General features: G+C 39.4%; 1 protein-coding gene across 3 annotated transcripts in view; it reads right to left on the bottom strand.

Annotated features, from left to right (window-relative positions):
* The window catches only part of lrrk2 (leucine-rich repeat kinase 2), a 78,030-nt gene that overhangs the window by 45,698 nt on the left and 13,665 nt on the right, over positions 1-18,667 (bottom strand). For all 3 annotated transcript variants that reach the window (XR_005282824.1, XM_038309031.1, XM_038309032.1), the window contains 12 exons: positions 17,948-18,067; positions 13,774-13,934; positions 13,618-13,697; positions 13,426-13,532; positions 8,841-8,970; positions 6,540-6,664; positions 5,405-5,532; positions 5,118-5,262; positions 3,139-3,278; positions 2,674-2,799; positions 574-744; positions 202-463 (listed from right to left, as the gene is read on the bottom strand). Coding sequence is in view for 2 of the 3 variants with exons in the window: in XM_038309031.1 (XP_038164959.1) it covers positions 202-463; positions 574-744; positions 2,674-2,799; positions 3,139-3,278; positions 5,118-5,262; positions 5,405-5,532; positions 6,540-6,664; positions 8,841-8,970; positions 13,426-13,532; positions 13,618-13,697; positions 13,774-13,934; positions 17,948-18,067 (1,695 nt within the window). In the remaining variant the exon portion in view is untranslated. The remainder of the gene's footprint in view (positions 1-201; positions 464-573; positions 745-2,673; positions 2,800-3,138; positions 3,279-5,117; positions 5,263-5,404; positions 5,533-6,539; positions 6,665-8,840; positions 8,971-13,425; positions 13,533-13,617; positions 13,698-13,773; positions 13,935-17,947; positions 18,068-18,667) is intronic.

The raw sequence follows: 18,667 nt of genomic DNA, 5'->3' as shown, positions 1-18,667 counted from the left end.
AACCCTTTCTTGATTTAGACTTTTTTCACAATTTCATTTGATTTATTGTTTTTTTTCATTTATTAAAATTTACAAAATGTGTTTTTTGTTTGACACAATGATGGAAGAAAATTAACTCCATAGATTTCCACATCATTTTTGTTTAAAAGCTTTGAGGTAATTTGAGGAAACCGATGAGAGAAGAATTTTAGCCCTTCTTACTGTTGTAACGCAGACTGTTGGCCCTGCTCCGATCAGCCAGCAGAGGACTCAGCCAGGCCGCATCCAGTCGGCCGAGCCTGAAGCCTCCGAGGCAGAGGGCGCTGTTGTTGAGGTCCAGACCGAGCCGGCCGAGCAGCAGGATAACAATTGGCCCATCGCCCCTCTTCACGCTCACAGCCAGAGCCCTGCGGAGGGACTGCTCAGGAGCGCCTCTGCTCACCAGGAGTTCCACCAGCTCCAGAGGACCACCTTTCTCACACACCTCAGAAACGTAAAAAGGAAGCACCATGATTCCCACACTTCTTAGATCAAACAAACCGTTCCGTCAGATTTTAATTGAACTTATATAAACCAACATTCTTAGCCTCTAACCTGATAAACGAGCGACTCATTTTTTGTCTTCTTGTTGATGTCAGCGCCCAGCTCAATGAGGCACTCTGCCATCATGGTGTCGCCATCCATGCAGGCCTTTTCCAGCATGCTGTAGTGTAGCTCAGAGTCGCACCACATCTTGGACAAAGCGAGACACGCCGTTTTCCGCAGCTAATGATAGAGAGGAATACAGTCATTGAGAAAAGTTGGAACCCATTCTTTCAATTCAAGGGGCTGACTTATAACATTAATAGTCAGACTGACTGTTGACGTCTTTGTAATTTATCAAACAAACCACTGCAGTGCAGCATTTTTAGGCAGGTAGAGGTCTGGATGTTGATTGGTCGTCTTTGTTTTAGTGTTTCTAATGTAGAGAATGGCTTAAACTGAACTGATTTAGATGTTTTTTTTGTTATACGTAGAATTTTATCATCAGCTCAATTAGGGCAAGATCCTTCTGTCCATTTTCCATCACATTTACCCCAAGCTGGCTCGACAGGGGTGCTGTTGTCTATCTCCAGCTGTCAATGGGTGAGAGGCAGGGTACAACTAACACAGGTCGCCAGTCAATCGCAGGGCAACACAGAGACAAACCGGACAAACAACCATTCACGCATACTCTCACACCATTTTCTTCAAAATAAGAGCCCAAATATACACCCGTCCATATTCATGACTGTTGGCATGCTGAGCTTGTATTGACTCGCTGCATTTGCTTTTTATTTAAATAAAATTTAACTCATTATAATCTTTTGAAATATGACGAATGCCACAACACAGTAAATAACATTACATTTAAATATGCCATTATTTATTAAAATTAGATATCAATACAGAATTCATTAAAAAGCATCTAATTAATGATATGAGTCTTAACTAAATATAGTGATTTAATTTAAAAATTTCATGTTTCTTCTGTAAGCAAACCATGACGATCAGCCATAGGTTTCTATGGCAGAGGCTCTGCCATAGAAACCCTGACGTCTGGTTGACTGTTTCTCACTGAGCAGGAGAAGACAACTTCTGTTTTTTTGTTTGTTTGTTCTCTTTTCTTCTAAATATTTAAACTGAAAATAAATAAAAAAAATAAAATTCAAAAATGTGAGCAGCTCCAGCATCGATATTAAACTTTTAGAGACAAAACTATGAATATAGATGCAGGAGTGGTGAACTGGAAAGTGTCTTGAGATGACATGTGTTGTGAACTGGCGCTATAAAAATAAACTGAATTAAGGAGTCGCTAACTGAATGTGCTGTAAATAAAGATGTTTAGAGTGTTGTATACAACTCATCCAGCAAAAATCCTGACTAAGGTGCTTACAGCAAGAAGCAACTTTAAGGCCAAAATGCAAAGCACCATGTGTGGCGGAGAACTAACACTGCAAATCCCTGAAAGCACCATCCCAACTGGCACCACAGTCGTGGCACCATCGTGCTCTGGGTTTGCTTCCGTTCAGCAGGGAAAGACAAAATAGAAGGAGCTGAATGCGGGACAACCTGTTGGAGTCTGCAAAAGACTTGAGTGGAGGTTCACCTACCGGCAGAACAACCACCCAAAAATAAAGCTGGAGCTACAAGGGAACAGTTTGGGTATGGCCTAGTCAAAGTCCACACCTAAACCCATCCAAGAATTTGTGACAAAAAACCTGTCAGATTAGAAGAGAGTCATTGTGATCTGCAAGTTTGAGCCAAAGAGGAAGATGAGCAAAGCTGGTAGAGACAAACTCCAAAAGACCTTTAACTGATTACAGCAAAATGTTCCACAAAGTATTGAGAAATGCTGAATACTTTTTCCACAAAATCCTCTTCAGTTTTTATTTGTAAAAAAAAAAAGGTTGTTCATACAAGATTCCAGTAAAATATACTGATGGTTGTGGTTGTAATGCAACAAAATGTGGAGAAGTTTAAGGGGTATGAATACATTTGGAAGCCACTGTATAAAACACAGTTTGATCAGTTCCTTGATGCGTTTCTTCATAGTTTTGGGGGGATTTATAAAATTTATAAAATGAATTGCTAATCCTGGCTAAAGGAAGGTATTTGGCTCCTTTTGGCAGCTTTCACGGGATAGCTGAGTCTCATTTAGGTAAATGAACTTACTGGGCTGACGGTCTGCTCACTATCCTGCCTGAGGTGCTGGAAGATCTGTCTGTCGAAGTTTTCCCTTTGCAGTTCAGCTGCTGCCCCTGAGCAGGCGTCCAACATCCTCAGCGCCACCTGAAAACACTGAAAAAGCAGCGATGGTCACAATTATGTCCCTGAAAATACTCAAAAAGGGTTTGTCTAAATAAAACAGAAAGAGAGTAGAAAGTAGCTTTAAAGAGCTTCAGCATCTCGCCTCATTTATACAAAACAGCTAAAGATTTCAGCATATATTGACATAATCTTTCATGTTTTTGGAGGCGAAAAATAAAGACCACAGTAGTGATGTACATTAATTCCTGTTTTAGTGTATTTAACTGGTGAGTTTAATACCCAAAGATAGCTGAGAGAAATGTATCATGCAGTAAGTGGTCGATCCAAATGAAACTAAAAGCTGAAATTCAGATATAAACATCGGCTCACCTTCAACACCATCTCTGAATCGTTTCTGTACTGACTGAGGGAGGCTACCACAACAGACGCCAGGATCGGCACCATCATCCTCGACAGCTTCTTCTTCACCACCAGGTAGCTAAGCAGGGTTAGACCCCAGTAGTGTATCTCTGGAAGGATAAAAAAATGTATTTGACAAATTGAGAACTACTGTTTTCCTTTTTACTGTTGATGATCACTCACAAGATGATTATACATTTTTTTCATCTATCAGAGAATGCATCAGGCTAAAGAGCTAAAGTCCCTGACACACATTGATCATTTAGACCAGCGTTTGCCTAACTTAGGAAAAATCTGGCAAAAATGTTGGCATATGTTGGATACGTTATGGGTCAGTTTTTGTTATGAAAACGCTGAATCACGCTGGCACACATCTACATACAGCAAGTACTTCGGCAAGAAACCTTGAGCATGTTCAAACTACAGATCCAGTGCATGCTGAAAGTTTCCCAACATAAACCAGCGTATAAGTGGGGCATAAGTCACAGGTAAGATAACTGATTGTTGACGCACGTGTCAGTTACTCCTAAGTCGTGATGTCTAGCTTATCCAAAACCTATGAGTAACTTGTGCATAACTTCTCTCCAACATATATCAACCTATTTCATGTGTTCCAGACGACAGCTGAACGTGTTTCTAACGTACAGCTACTGTTTAATGGCGTATTGGCAGCGTTTTGGTATGAAAAGGGGTTCACAGGGGGAAACTGTCACTACTCCTCCAGACTGCATCCCCATCATAAGGTGAACATGAAGGAGAGTGATGGATCCTCCATGCGTTCACATTAGAGACTGACATTTTTTCAGGAATCCCATGGGATTCCCGTGGGATTGCCGTGGGATGGGAGTCAGTATTAGTAACGATCACGTGATTGGGACGGTACAGGATTAAACATTAACGGGAGCAGACGGGAGTGGGAGCAAACCAATAATAAAAAATAAAAAAAAACTAGGATCGATGCCAAAAAATTAAATAAAATTGAAAGAAAAAAAATCCAGTACTGGCGCGGCGCCGCCATTTTGTAGTTTTTTTCCTTGAAGCCTACACTATAATGTGAGTCAAAAAAAACTACAGGACCCAAAAACCAACAGTGCTTCCGCTCTGAGTTTTTCACCCGTGCTAAAAAACAAGATTGGGAGTGGTGCGGGGGCGGCAGTCATTCTGAATGGGAGCGGGATGGGAGTGGGAGTAATTTCACCAGGAGTGGGACGGGACAGGATTTAGATTTCTACTCTGGCCCGGGATCGGGACGGGACACAATTTTTTTCTGTGGGAGAGGGACGGGACAGGAGTGAAAATCCACTCCCGTGTCAGTCTCTAGTTCACATCCACGACCAACAAACTTCCTGCCAGACATGACGCTAAATCTGCCGTTTGAAGCAGTATCCATTTTTCTATTTCATTGCGCTCGGATTTATTATCTAATTAATGTAAATTGTGCTTTACAAATAAAATTGCATCGTCTTGCCTGGCCATGTGAATTTGAAATCGCTACACATCTAGGATCCAGCTGAGTATTATGAGCTGGGTCCTAGATTCAGGGGAATGTTGGCCGAGTGGTTAGAGCAGTGCGCTTGTGCGCTGAGAAGGTTGAAAGTATGCGGTTTGATCCTCACAGTCTGCACTCTGGGTTCCTGAGCAAAGACTCTTAATGCCACACTGCTCTCTGGGCGCCGCACAGTGGCAGCCCACTGCTCCCAAAGGGGATAGGTTAAATGCACAGTGAATTTCCCCATTGTATGACCAATAAAGTTAAATTTCTATCCTTATCTACAATTCGTGCCTTGAGTCCAGGAGTTAGAGAGATATTTGTTTTAGTAAAGTTTACTCCACTCTAAACACTAGTGTCAACTTGAAGGTTTTAATATTGACCTACTTACTTGTTTTCATCATTAAAAAAAATCTGTTTTAGTTTACTTTGGGTGAATTCTGCCAGAGCAGTAAAATACCTCGCTCCTTTGGGAACATCTGTAGTGTATGGAGCACTGTGTCTATCGCCCCCTGCTGGCACAACAGATCCACTGCACCCGAGCAGTCAGCCAGGGATGACAGCACCTTCAGGCCACACTGCTGCAGGATGGGTCTCCTGATGAACTACAAACACACACACATAAAGAGGATTTCAGAGAATACACATAGAAAATTTAAGAAATGCATTATTAAAAATAAATCTAACTTAACACAAAGAAGGAAAATGATTTAGAAGACAATGTTGAGGAGGAATTATTCTACAAACCCTGTTGAGGACCTCCAGGTAGAGTGTGTGAGCTCCCTCCAACACACACTGGTTCTTCAGGACTCTGAGCGACACATCGGCCATGTCAGGATCTGCAACAGACGCCCCGTTCTCCCTTAAACTCCTGTCTGGGAATTCCCACACAGAAAGGCCACAATATGAAAAATAAATGCAGAAAGAGAGAGAGGGAGAGAGGAAAACAGTATGGTTAATGACTAATCTAATTACAGCTGTACCGAGGACGGCTTTCTTCAGCAGGGAAAATCAACCAGATTTAGATGGAAGAGAAAAACAAAGCTGCAGCAATGAATCAGCTCTGCATTCCTGCTCCGAACGCAGAGCACAGCCACTTCACAGCCTCACAAACAACAACATGGGCTAAGATCACTGGGGTTTCTGGCAGATAAATAAAAGCAGAACGTATTTTCCATTAACGCCACATGTTGCTCTTTGCTGGCCTTTTTAAAAACCAGATGGAACGATCCAATCCTGCTGCGAGTTTTGTCAGTGTTTCCATTACATTCAATTATCAGAATCAACAGATGACACTTAGCACATTTAGAAATAAAGAAACATCTGTTTGTTTGCATGGGGGACATTTCTTAGTCTGAACATAACTGAGCAATTCCCTCTGGAAGCCTGCTGGGAAACATTAGAAGATATTTAGAAACAGTAACTATTTTCACAGAGCCATAGAAGGACTGCTGCATTATTTATCACTAGTCCTCCTCCCTCAGGTTCATAGCTGTCCTGGGCACCGGCTGCTTCTGCCCTGTCCTCTCTGCCAGACGGGGCGCAGCCACTGTAGTCATTAGCGACTTTAATGGGCTTCCCTTATTAAATAAAAACAAAGCAACCCACAGCTCTAAATCCTGTTGCTCCATGGTAAAGTGACACCTATAAGAAGCAGATAGAAGCTCCTCTGATCAGGAGGGAAGCTTGTGGTCCGCCGTGCTAATTACTTAAACATCAAGCAGAGCATCTGCCCCGAATATAGCAACAGAAAGCACACCATAAGGTGTATATTTGTGTACATAACAAAAACTAAAGTGATGCATTCCCTTATAGTGTTGCTTCGATGGGTCTTAGTAGAAAACAGGGTGCTGTAAATAAACATGGCAGCCATTGAACATACCTGGGCAAAGGAAGATCAGACTGGCCTCCAGAGCTGCCAGCTGGACCTCTGAATGGAAGTTATGGACCTTCATGGTTGTGAGGATCTGGCTCATGGCCATGTTCAGCTCGTCCAGGCTGGCGGTCCTACAAATGCAAGGAAAGTCATCATTAGGGGGCTAACTCTCCACTGCTAGCAGAAAACCTTGATGATCTTTAGATAAAAGAAACACATTTCATATGATCGCAAATATTATCTCACCAACAAAACCTCAGTTTTACTATTTAAATAGATTAGAGCTGAAACTATAAATGCATTATTGAGACAATCGTCAGCTGATGTGGTAATTGATTAATCTATACCTGGAGTGCACAAACTCTGCCATTAACTTAAAGAGTGACCTCAGAACAGTAATTATGACAATATTGCAAATAAATAAATAAATAAATAAATAAATAAATAAACATTATGCATTTAAGATGAAAAACCTTTTTCATCAGTGAAAAAGCTCTATCCAGAACCCCTCCAATGGCATGGCTTTAGCTTCCCCTGTTTTACATTCTGTATAAAACCTTTAAGACACCTTCAGCTATCTGATTATTCATTAGCAAAATAAGTTGCAGCCCTAATTTATTCCATCTGTAAATAAATACGAGGGATGGGAATCGAAAACCGGTTCCTGTTCAGAACCTGTTCTGTGTGTTCCAATTCCATGCCACCGTTTGGCAGCTCGCTTAACGATTCTCTTATCGGTTCCAGGCAGAACCAGAGCCTAGCGCTGGACAGCGCGACTTACGTCACGTTTTTTTACGCAAGTTACGCACATGGTATTCAGTAAGCAAGTACGACGTGACCAGGCGTAAGTCTAGAAAAGCAAAACAAAAGCGCTCAAAACGATCAAAAGTTTGGCTTCATTTTAAGGAAGAGAAAGATGGCAACAAGGTGCTTTGTAATCATTGCAAAGTGGCAATAACATCCAAGGGAGGAAATACATCCAACATGCAGAAACACCTGCGCACACAACATGGCATACATTTTAACGAATGCCGTGTTCTTGATGCTTCGAGACAGAAGCTAAAGTTACGACCAGCATGGAAGGCAACTCTGGTGGGAAGTAGCTAGTTTTATATCACTGGCTGTGCTTAACGTGGTTCCTAGTAAATCATATGCCATTTATGGAAATAAACCAATGTTCTACCTCTCTTTGGGGCTATTAAACATGCTAGGAAGTTGCTCTGCAGTTCGGGGGAGCGAGAGAAAGGTGAGAGAAAGGCTTGTTTATTTAAACAGATGCCATTATTAAACGGATGCCTTCTCCATTAGGTTTAGATGACTGTGACGAGACGGGTAGCCTGGCTGGCTCAGAGGCTGGCAGCTCCCGGTCACTGCCTTCTGTTTTCGGCGGGGAGGCAGAAAGGTGAAGCCAGGCGAAGGTAGACGAATGTCACCGTGCACTTACTAAGTTCACTGTTTCACAGAATCGATAAGGAAATCAGAAACGTGAAAATCTTATCAATTCCCTACTCTAATAAATACACAATTTTAATATAAACCCCAAAGCAGAGTATATAGTTCATCTTTACAGATATGAAATATCCAATAGTAATTCATCCTGAATCCCCTTTAGTCTAACCTTGAAGTGTAGAGGTTGAAATTTTTTTTTCTTAAATTATGAAATTTCCTTTATGTTGGAGACATGTTTTCAAACCTACTTTACAAAATAATGCGTCCTTATTGGTTAGTTTGATAGTTTGACAAGGATCTGGGTCTCTAAAGACGACATAATAAGCCTTTTTTTTTCATTGCTCCATCTCCCCTCTTTAGACAGTATTTTCTAACAGTAATTTCACATTTCCGGGTCCAAACCATCTAATTAAGGGGATAGTAAAAAGATTTTTCGGCTACCAATCCCTGGGGGGGGTTATCTAATTTGTTGTTTGTCCTTCTTGCCAATCGTTGACCCGCTGTCCTAACAGCAGTTAGCATAGTTTACTCTTGCTGTGCACTTCTAGTGTTTCTGGATCAAGTGAGCCTGGGTTTCAGAGGCGAATCATTCGGGAATTTCACAGAGTAATGAAAATGTCCTCTTTTGCTATGTTGGTGTTTTTGAACCATGTGGACAGACAAACTACAAAAAAAAGGGAATAAAATTTTCATAACATAGTAGAATAACATTTCTAATTTCTGTTCATTCTACCACAAAAAAATTTCAATATTCAAATCCATTCATGAACTTTCCATTGGCTTTATATTAAACACAATAATTCAGCATAATGGGATTATGTACATAATGAGTAAAAGACAAGCAGTTTAATTCCAAACCTTCCATAGAAAAGCAGCTTTAACAACTTGCATGCGCTGATGGAAACATCTGCTGAACCTGCGTGTCTCCTCATCATCTCCACCAGATTAACATGGAGGCCTCCAGACAGCAACAAGGAGCTCATTTTACCTGCAAGCAAAGCAGAACCCTTCTATGCACTGGAAAAAATCAAAACCTAGATAAGTCATTTCTTCTTAAAATAAGTCCATTTGTTCTTGAGTTGAGAAGGTAAAAGAGACATATTCCCAATGTAACAAGACAATTTACATTTAAAATAAGAAAACGAGATTGCATTGTCTTATTTCAGTGCATTTTAGACTTTAGACTCTTACACAAGTGTAAAACAAAAATAAATTTCGTTTGGAAACAGCTCACTGGACAATTACATCTTTTAAAAGTGTAACCTTGAAAAATAGTAAAAATGACTGTAAATTTACAGTTCTAACAATTTTAATTTTTTTTCTAAATATCTTATTTTAAGAGTAAAAATACTCATTTCATTAGCAAATCATGTCATTTACCTACTCAAAAAAAGGGTAAATACACTTAATGTAAGACATTTTTACTTATTTGTAGATCGTTTTTCCAGTGTAGAGGCAGCAACAGGTTTCTCTCAAATGTTTTTTTTTTTTTTTACCAAAGATATTCATGTAAATCCCTTTTTTGTCCCACAATGGAAAGGAAATGGAATGAAACTTGTTCTCTGCATTTTAACCTATCCCCTTGAGGAGCAGTGGGCTGCCATTGTGTGGCCCCCAGGGAGCAATAAGGGATTAAGGGTAAAACAGGGTTCCCATACCGGGAGTCCAACCCGGGCCGTCTGGGTGAAAACCAGGAATCCTAACTGCTAGAACATATGGGACTATACCATCTGCATTGCCTAGAAATAAACCAGGTTGATAGAATAATCCAACAAAACTAAATCGTGTTTGACATGATCAAGCAACTTTCAGACTGCTGCTAAAATAGTAAAAATACGGAATCTTACATAAAAAATTAAATAAGCCATCTTCATCTTCTGGGAGACAAATATTCCAGCTGTGTTCATCCTGGTCACAGATTTGTAGCTTTTCAGATCCGCACATGGTTTTTAAACGGACATGAAGAAGCATTTCCACCTGGAGGTATTCCAGTGGGGCTCCAGCTGCAGCAGAGTACCATTTCTTAGATCTTTGTAGACATGATGCCAGGATCTAATCATGAAGAGGTATGGGTCTGGTTTGGGAATCTCAAGGTCACAGCTTTGTCTTTTAGGTGTTTCTCTGCCTCAACTCACCTAAACTGAGTGAAAAGACCATCAACAGGCTTTTGTAGAATTGTAGAATTTGATGGCTGCAGAGGAAGTAATGCAATCATTTGAAACAGGCATGCTTGAGTAGACCTCATCTAAAACTTGAAGGGCATTGGGTCCTGAGGACCAGGAATAAGAAACATGGTGTAGGGAGGAGTCAGATTCTCCTAGCATGAGGCCCTGGAAAAAGGTTGAATGCTTACTTAGATTGAGAGGGAGTCTCTGCTTCATGTGGAGGAGTTTAAATGAGTTTTATCATGCGAAATTAGGGCTGGGCGATAATTCAATAACGATATATATCGATCGATAGACGTGTGGTGCAATAGAAAAAAAGTGGCTTGATAAAAGTTCGATAAAAAAAACGCAGTTTTCCTTCCTTCTCATTGTAGCCTATCATGTAGGTTTATGCTAGTCACTACTTCCTCCCAACCAATCACAATTGCGGACCCAGGCACGCCGTCACAAAGCCCCGCCCTCTCAAACCACAACACAGAGCACATGAAGATGTCGCAGCAAGGAGAGGCGGAGGAAATTGTTCCAAAGAAGGGTTTTTGTAGTTAGGCAGTCTGGAAGTATTTAGGTTATGGCAAGTCGGACAAAAAACAAACCACAGTTATCTGTAAAATGTGTCGGGAACCAGTGAAAACTAAGTCTGATAACGCAACCAACTTTTTTTTTTTTCTTTATCTATCATCTCAGCCGCTTACAGCTGCAGGAGTACGACCTGTTTAGGCCCCGGCACGGCTCTCCTCCGAGGAATCTCGGGGAAAAAAAAAAAAAAAAAAAAAAAATATATATATATATATATATATATATATATATATATATATATATATATATATATATATATATATATATATATATATTCAGTATATATATATATATATATATAGATATATATATTCAGTTCTGGGCTGTTTCCCACGTAGTTCTAACAGTTGAGAGAAAAATGCTGAGGGGCCAGCAACTTCAAAGTAATAACTCAGGTTAAAGCAGGAATCTAAGCTGAACCATAACGAGGTGCCAGCAGCACCTCTAGAAGAATAGGGGTGAGAAAAAATACACCTAGGCTAGGCTAAAGGGTGAGTTTATTTGGGTTTTTGTTCTTGTTGAGTAGAGTTTACATGGTAGCCTAGTCCTACAATCTTTTAATTACCACAAGCTGGTGGTGTACTATTCCCACCCAAATAGGGTATTCTATTTATTTATTTGTTATATTTATTTTGGTCACTTTTCTGGTCACTTTAGTTTATTCTTTGTCAGTATTTAATAATATAACTCAGTAAGTTATTTTTCTTTAAAACAATTATGGTATGGTTAAAAATGTTGGTTAAATAAAGATTTATTTGGAAGTCTGTGTTTGTGTTCTTTATTAAAATTAAATCATTTAGCAAGATTATAAAAAGTCCAGGCAGAGCTGCACATAAAATATGGTTTCAAATCTTTTCAATAATTATTGATATCGATCAATATGCATTTTTTTTTTATCGATAAGCTTTTTTTCTATATCGCCCAGCCCTATGCGAAATCACCTTTTTATTGGCTTTTAGCAGATGCATCAAAACTTTATGTAACCGTTAGCAACCCTCAACAATAGTTTGCTCTAATTGGCAGCTCCACCAGCATCTCCTAGAAATAAACCCAGCGGATATAAGAATCCAGCAAAACCCTCCAAAGCACCTAAAGAAATAGGCATTCAGCAGAAATAGTTGAAAATTGTATAAACTCTCAACTTATAATGTATAAAAATTTAATGCAAACTTAACTAAAACTAACCTTAATAAAATAATAGTAACTAATGAAAAAAATAACAAACCCGTTCAAGAACTAAACAAAAATGAATTAATTAATTCAATCTACAAAAGAAAGTAAAATCCATTTTTTTTCTAACTTTGGAAGGCAGGATGGAGTGATGTTTCTCTTATTTGGTCTTTAGATTAGCCCTGAATTACTAAATAAGACATTTAATGGTATTTTATTTTTAAGGCTGCAGCAGCTGCTTCAAAATGCTTGAAGAAGCACTATCAAACACATCTCTACTGGATCAGAGACCAATGAAGGGGTTTTCCCTAAATGGATGAACCGTACCTCTCAGCCTGATGACCTGTCTGTCTCTGGGTTTGGAAGCTTCCATTATGATGTAGAGCTGTAGGACTTGGACACTTAGTTCTGATATAGGGAACTATCAGCGATTCTGCTTACAGACGTTTCACTGTTCAGGCCATCTACGGAGTGAGGTTTGTTCCATTATCGTTGCAAGCAAAAATAAGACGTATTGTAAATTAAAATAATTTTTAAAAACACTTTTTCAATAGAAGATTTTCTACATAAAGTTTTTGAGTGGAAATTTTAAGAAAATGCAATCTTAAAATGAAACCAAAAATCTTCTCAATCGAAAAAAAAGTTTTTTACAATCCCTGCTGTTTTTCACAGATTTTATTTTTTAAATATTGTTCCTTTTTACCTTGTTTCCATATTTTTATATATTCAATCATAAAAAAATAATTTTACAATTTTATTTTATAATTCCTCTGAAGTGAGGAATAAGAGGCATTTTGGCCACAACATTTGTTTTGGTCAATTATGTGCATCAAGAGCAAGAGTTTGTATTGGGCTGGAAGTGAAGTGAATTGGATCTTTAAAACACAATTTGAAATAGAAAACAATTTGTAAAACCAAATATGAAAAAAAAAAATTATAATCAAGAAATATAAAATCTAAATAAAAAAAAAATAAGATAAGATAAATAAAATATGAATAAAAGTTTTTTTTTTTTTTTTTTTTTTAAACATGAGAAAAAAAGCTAATTTACTCTAAAAACCTGCATTACTTCTCGGATTTCCATTTACAAAAACTGTTATTTGCTTGCAACAATAATGGGACAAAATTCACTCCATAGTTTCAACGGTACAAATGTTAAATTAAGAAAGACATGGAAGACTGAGTTAGATGTTAAAGAACTGGACGGCTGCCCACAGGCCTGACCTCCAGTCCTGGGTTAAATAAGACCATAGACTATGCGTAAAAAACAAAAAAACGTATCTTGCTCAGGATAAAAGAATCCAGTCTTATGATGTCTGTAAAAATGAGAACACCTTGAAGTGAAAGAGTCAGTGCAAACCACCAGTGATTCTCTGCTACCAAAATAAATCAGAGGTGTAGTTTGTTTGGACCAACGCAGGAATTCAATGGAAATGTCATGAGTCAGACAGGAAGTAAGACAAGATGGCAAATCAAAACATTTCCTCTGTTTGGAAAACACAAACAAAACATGGAGGAAAAAGCTTACTCACTGTTGTTTGTAATGAGCGTGGCGATGGCGCTGGTGGCTGCGATGAACACACTGGGAGAGGACGGGTGCAGCAGCATTGCAGCCATTAACCGCCTGTGAACAGGAGTCCTGACAGACAAACATCCAGATCTAATCAAACAGCTCTGAACTCATTCAGAAGACTTTTTCTAAACCTGACCTCTACGCCACCCACCTGCCCTCTAGCTCCTCTTCTGAAGGGTTTACTTGAGCTCCGTTCAACAGCAGATTATGAATGGCCCAGCTTGCTGCTTCCTGAAATGACCAAACGAGTCCAGCATTAGCCGCTTCCCTTCTCAAACCGCGGCGTCTGGAAGTTACAGGACCTCACCTGAACAGCCTGCTCAGCTGCATGGAGCTCCAGCGCGGTGCAGCAGTCTTCCATCCAGCCCAGGCCCATGTCCTCCACCTCCTCCATGCCTCTCTCTGCTTCCAGCTCTCCTTCCTCCAGACCCTGCTCAGCCACCGCCTTGCTCTGCACGATGGTTGCAGCTGAAAGGTGGCATCAAGGGAAGAATGAACTAATAAATGACCTACTAGTAAACAAAGGCTAAAACAAGGAAAAAAGAAAATCCAAATAGCAAATTGAATTTTAAAAGTGAGTCGCATCAAATAATAAAACAGAAGCTTAGATTAGCCGTTTATCTCGCTGACCCTGGAGGAGCTGCTGTTTAGATCCAAAGGGCTTTTAGAGATGCTGCAAAATATTAAAGCTACACTACAGATTCACATTAATCCCACTTGCTTTTAAAGATCATTCTTCCAAACAGCTGTTAGACTTGATAACGGTCTCTGCTCTGAACAAACATCACATTTCTATAGTGTTGTACCGATACCGATACCAGTATCGGACGGGGCCCCGATACTGCCCTAAAATGGTGGTATCGGTATCGGCGAGTACCAACAAATAGGGCACCGATACCATTTTGAGAGCCATAAGTTTATTCAACTATTGTCACCCACTCCTGTTAGGCAATACAAAGTTCTACTGGATTCACTTTGTATTAGATTTTTTCCTGCTTCACAAAGGTAGGAGCAGCTTGACAAGCCATGATGGCAATTATTTTACATTATTATGGTATCGGCCGATACTGCACAGCCAGGTATCGGGTATCGGTATCGGGGCCAAGAAATGGCATCGGTGCAACACTATATTTCTACATACCTGTTGTTTTGCAGCCTTATTTTTATTCTTGTGAAGAACGCCTTTTTATGTATAAACTTTCACATTTTCCTCAGTTTTTAAAACCGCTTCTTCTTTCTACACTGCTTTATTTTTTTATTTTGTTCTACTTTTAATAACTGAACTGTAAGATTTTTCCTATGTTGTAAACTTGATTCATTCTTTAGTGCCTCCGTGTTTTTTTTTTTGCCTGATCCTTTTGTGTTTCACTTTCCTGCTTGGAAAACCTGAACATTTTCCACTGTGGGAAAGTAAACTAAATTTATGTTCTCTGCTAATTTCAGATTTAGATGAATATATGACATGGTATTTTTGAAATAAATCTAACTATCTATGTACCTGGGGGAAGGAAAATATAAATCTCCCAGAGTTCCCTGAAAGAGAGCTGTACTAAAGAAGAACATATTTAGGTCCAGAAGTCCCAAAAAAAAAAAAAACATTAAAGAATATAAAATATGTTTAAAGAAGTTGAAAGTTTGAAAATTGAAACAAATAAAATATGGAAAGTAAATGTGAAAAACAGAAACTGAGAAAACAGCAAAGTCTAAAAGCCTTTTTTTTTTTTTTTATTAAAAACCTATTCAACGTTAAATTTCTAGATAGCTTTTTGTTTTAAATGTCCCATTTACAAAACATGTTCTTTGCCTGCAGCAAAAATGGGAAAAAAATGCAATTCCCTTAGAGTAATAAGGACAAAACATGAGGAATATATGTGAAAACATGCATATCGTCGCTGTCGGGAAAAAACCTTGTAACTTCCATTTTGGACTTTTTTTTTTTCATAAATTGATACGATGGGTCAGTCCCCACGTGTGAACATATGTTTTGGAAAATATTAACCAATTAAAAGTGTTGAAAAAAGGTTGGGACTTAATCTCGTTACTCCATTGGACTCTTCCGCTGTCGCTGTTTTTACAATTTCCTGTAAACTTTATGGTTTTGGACATACGAGGTTTCCGTCCGACAGCGACGAGATCATTTATGTATGGAGAAGAAGTAGGTCTGACTTCCAAAACCACCTGGGGACCCTGCTGGATTACATAATCTGACCAACTTTTATCCTTAAGAAAGTGGTGGACTCTGCCAGAAAATGAAAAGATTGTTGCTAGTGGGTCTTTTAACTGCATGATGATCCAAAACAAATGGCCACGTCACTGCAGGTAACAACTAAATCCTCAAACAGAAGCTGTGCTATGTGAGCTAAACAGAAAGAAAAGGGTGAGAAGACTGATAAATCAGACTAATTGTGGAATTAAATGTGTAATTTAGTCTGGCCCTGATGAATGAGACATCAGAAGATTGTTGATGAAAACAACCCGTTCTCTTTCAAACCATGTCTGTGCCTTTCGGCCAACGCTCTGACCAATGTGTGCAACTGACTGTGACATAGTAAGCACGCCAGCTGGTGGTGGGGTGTAAACAAACAGCCTGTCGGTAAAACGGCAAATACATCCTTCTCAAAAATGAATGAGCGTAGAGCCTCTTCCTGCTCAAGTTTCAACGAAAACCCCAAGTCTAATCCTTCCAAAACTGAGTCAAACGAGAACTGTTCAATAGTTGTTGCTATCTTCCTTGTTGTGTTTTCTCCAGCGTTGCGCAGCTTTATCGTCACGCCCAGAAAACCCCGCCCGCTTTGCATCCAAAAATTTAAAAAATCATCTCTGCGTTGTGATTGGCCCACCAGTTCTAGGGCCTGGGACATTAATCAAGGCTAGACCACTTTATTACTAATGAAAGCAGCTCATAACGGTGTCATTGGCTTCTTTTGCATGACAATCAGCTTCTCCACCCCACCTCTATCACCTTATCAGCCAAACTTATCAACCCAGCTTTTCCCTATGCAGTGTTAAACCAAAATGTTCCATCTTCTTTTTATTAACCAATGTAATAGTTTTATTAAACCCCTAATTCACCTAAACTCTGTCCCTGTCCTTTAAGTCTTACAGCAGATCCAAATTTAAACGATATAAGAGAGAATAGAAATATGGAGACACTTTAACCCAACAGGGTGAAGAAAAACTGTACTGTATTTGCAGCGTTTTGGTATAAAAGGGGGTTCACAGGAGGAAACTGTCAGTTCTCTTTCGGACCTCATCCCCATCATAGGGTGAGCAAGAAGGTGACTGTGATGGTTTCTCCCTGCGTTCACGCCTACAGTCACAACCAACAATCTTCCAAGCAGACATGACGCTTAATCTGCTGCGACTTCAAACCTTATTTCTTTCTTTTTATTTATCTTTTTTTTTTTTTGGTGGGCAGTAAACAGCAGCTAGGTTAATACCACGATCAAAGAAATATTTCTATGCAGGCCGGGCGCATTGCTGCCTCCCTCAGGACACTGGCTTGAGCATTACGCTGCCGTGCGTTATGCATAAGTTAGGCTGTTGTTGGACAAACAGTAAGCTCTGGACCCGTTATGAATACTCTAAATATACATCCAAACTTGAAAAAATACATAGAAAGTTTAGCGTATGCCAGCGTTTTAGGAGATTCTGGGACGTCAGGCATTCTTTGGCTAAATCAGCAAGGTGTGACAGGGTTACAGAAAGATACAACACCAATGCATGCCAGAGTCCAAGAGCCTTGATCTATGGGATGCTCCACCTTTTATACTAACTGACAGTGAATACTTTCTTAGTAAATACGTGACACAAGAACTATGTGTTTGCCACAAAGGCTTTTATCTGTTTACTGATGTTTTCCTAATTATGTGTAATCTATTGTTAAGTGACTTGTATGTCCTCAGAGGAACAATGTGTTCCAGCTCTCCACCACCCCATTTTCCACAGTTTGCAATGAGTTTGTGGTGATATGTTTTATAAGCCAAGGCTAGACTAAAAAGAAATGTTTAGCACTGTCACCACTTGCAAAATACCCACAAATTTCAGCCTACTAGCCTGCAGGAAATCCACTTAAAACAGACAATAATAAAAAATAAAAAAAGCCAGATTGAATATTTGTAGGGAACGTTTTTAATTTTTTAATGGAGTGGCAGTCTAGTGGCTAAGGCATAGAGCTTGGTATCCTGAGGTTCTGAGTTTGAGCCCCACTCCCACAGATTGCCACTCTGGGTCCCTGAGCAAGACCCTTAACCCCTGATTGCTCCCCAGGCTCCACACGATGGCAGCCCACTGCTCCCCAAGGGGATGGGTTAAATGCAGAGGTAAATTTCTCCAATGTGAGATCAATAAAGTTAAATTATTATTATTATTTATTAACCTGTAGCTATGCATCAGAGTAATTTTGTTTAGCTGATTATTTGTGTGGACTAACTTCTCAGATATCATTGATTTAAGTATATTCTGTAATCATTTCTCCTCACTCAAGTCAGCCAGGCAGGAGAGTGCAGCGGCTTGCAGGGCAGCGTTATCGGGAAACGTCTGACATGCTCTCAGACAGACTCTCTGGACTCCGTTCAGCACCAGGATGTTGTAGAAACTCTCTGCAGGAAAGAAAAAGTAATACAAAAAGATCTGAGTTAGAAAGAGGCTTCCTTTCACCTCATCAGTCATTAAAAAAAAAGACTAGCTTATCGAAGTGAATCAAATTCAAACACTATTGTATTGATTTGATGAGCAATGTTATCTAGCTCTGTCAACATGTAGGCAGATACTGCAGTTATTCATCAACAGGGGATAACAGCTCTATCTTTACTGCTTTGCTACTCAGACAACAAAACAACAACTTCTCTAATAGAAAGAATAAATATTTGTACAAACATGATTTTAAATATGAATTAGCTTTTCAAGTCTCTCTATATATTTGAGGTGTTTCTTGTTTCAAGGAACTTTCAAGAACCAATTTCCTCTCATTCAAGGACCCTGTGTGGCAGCATGAACCTACTTCTACCACTGAATATGTGGTCAATGAATGATTTTATCACCATGCAAAGTCAATATTAAGAAAATGGATCAGAATTAGAAGTGGACAATAATTCAATTTCTCGTTTTATCAACAGTAGGCTAACAGGAAAGGGTTAATGAGAGAGAGGGAGAGACATGCGGCAAAGGACCACAGGTCGGATTCGAACCCAGGTTTGCTG

Source organism: Cyprinodon tularosa, unplaced genomic scaffold (genome assembly GCF_016077235.1).
Source record: "Cyprinodon tularosa strain WSP-4 unplaced genomic scaffold, ASM1607723v1 ctg654, whole genome shotgun sequence".
Taxonomy (NCBI): Eukaryota; Metazoa; Chordata; class Actinopteri; order Cyprinodontiformes; family Cyprinodontidae; genus Cyprinodon; species Cyprinodon tularosa.
Note: the sequence above shows the minus strand (reverse complement) of the source record. Positions and strands in the feature narration are given on the sequence as shown.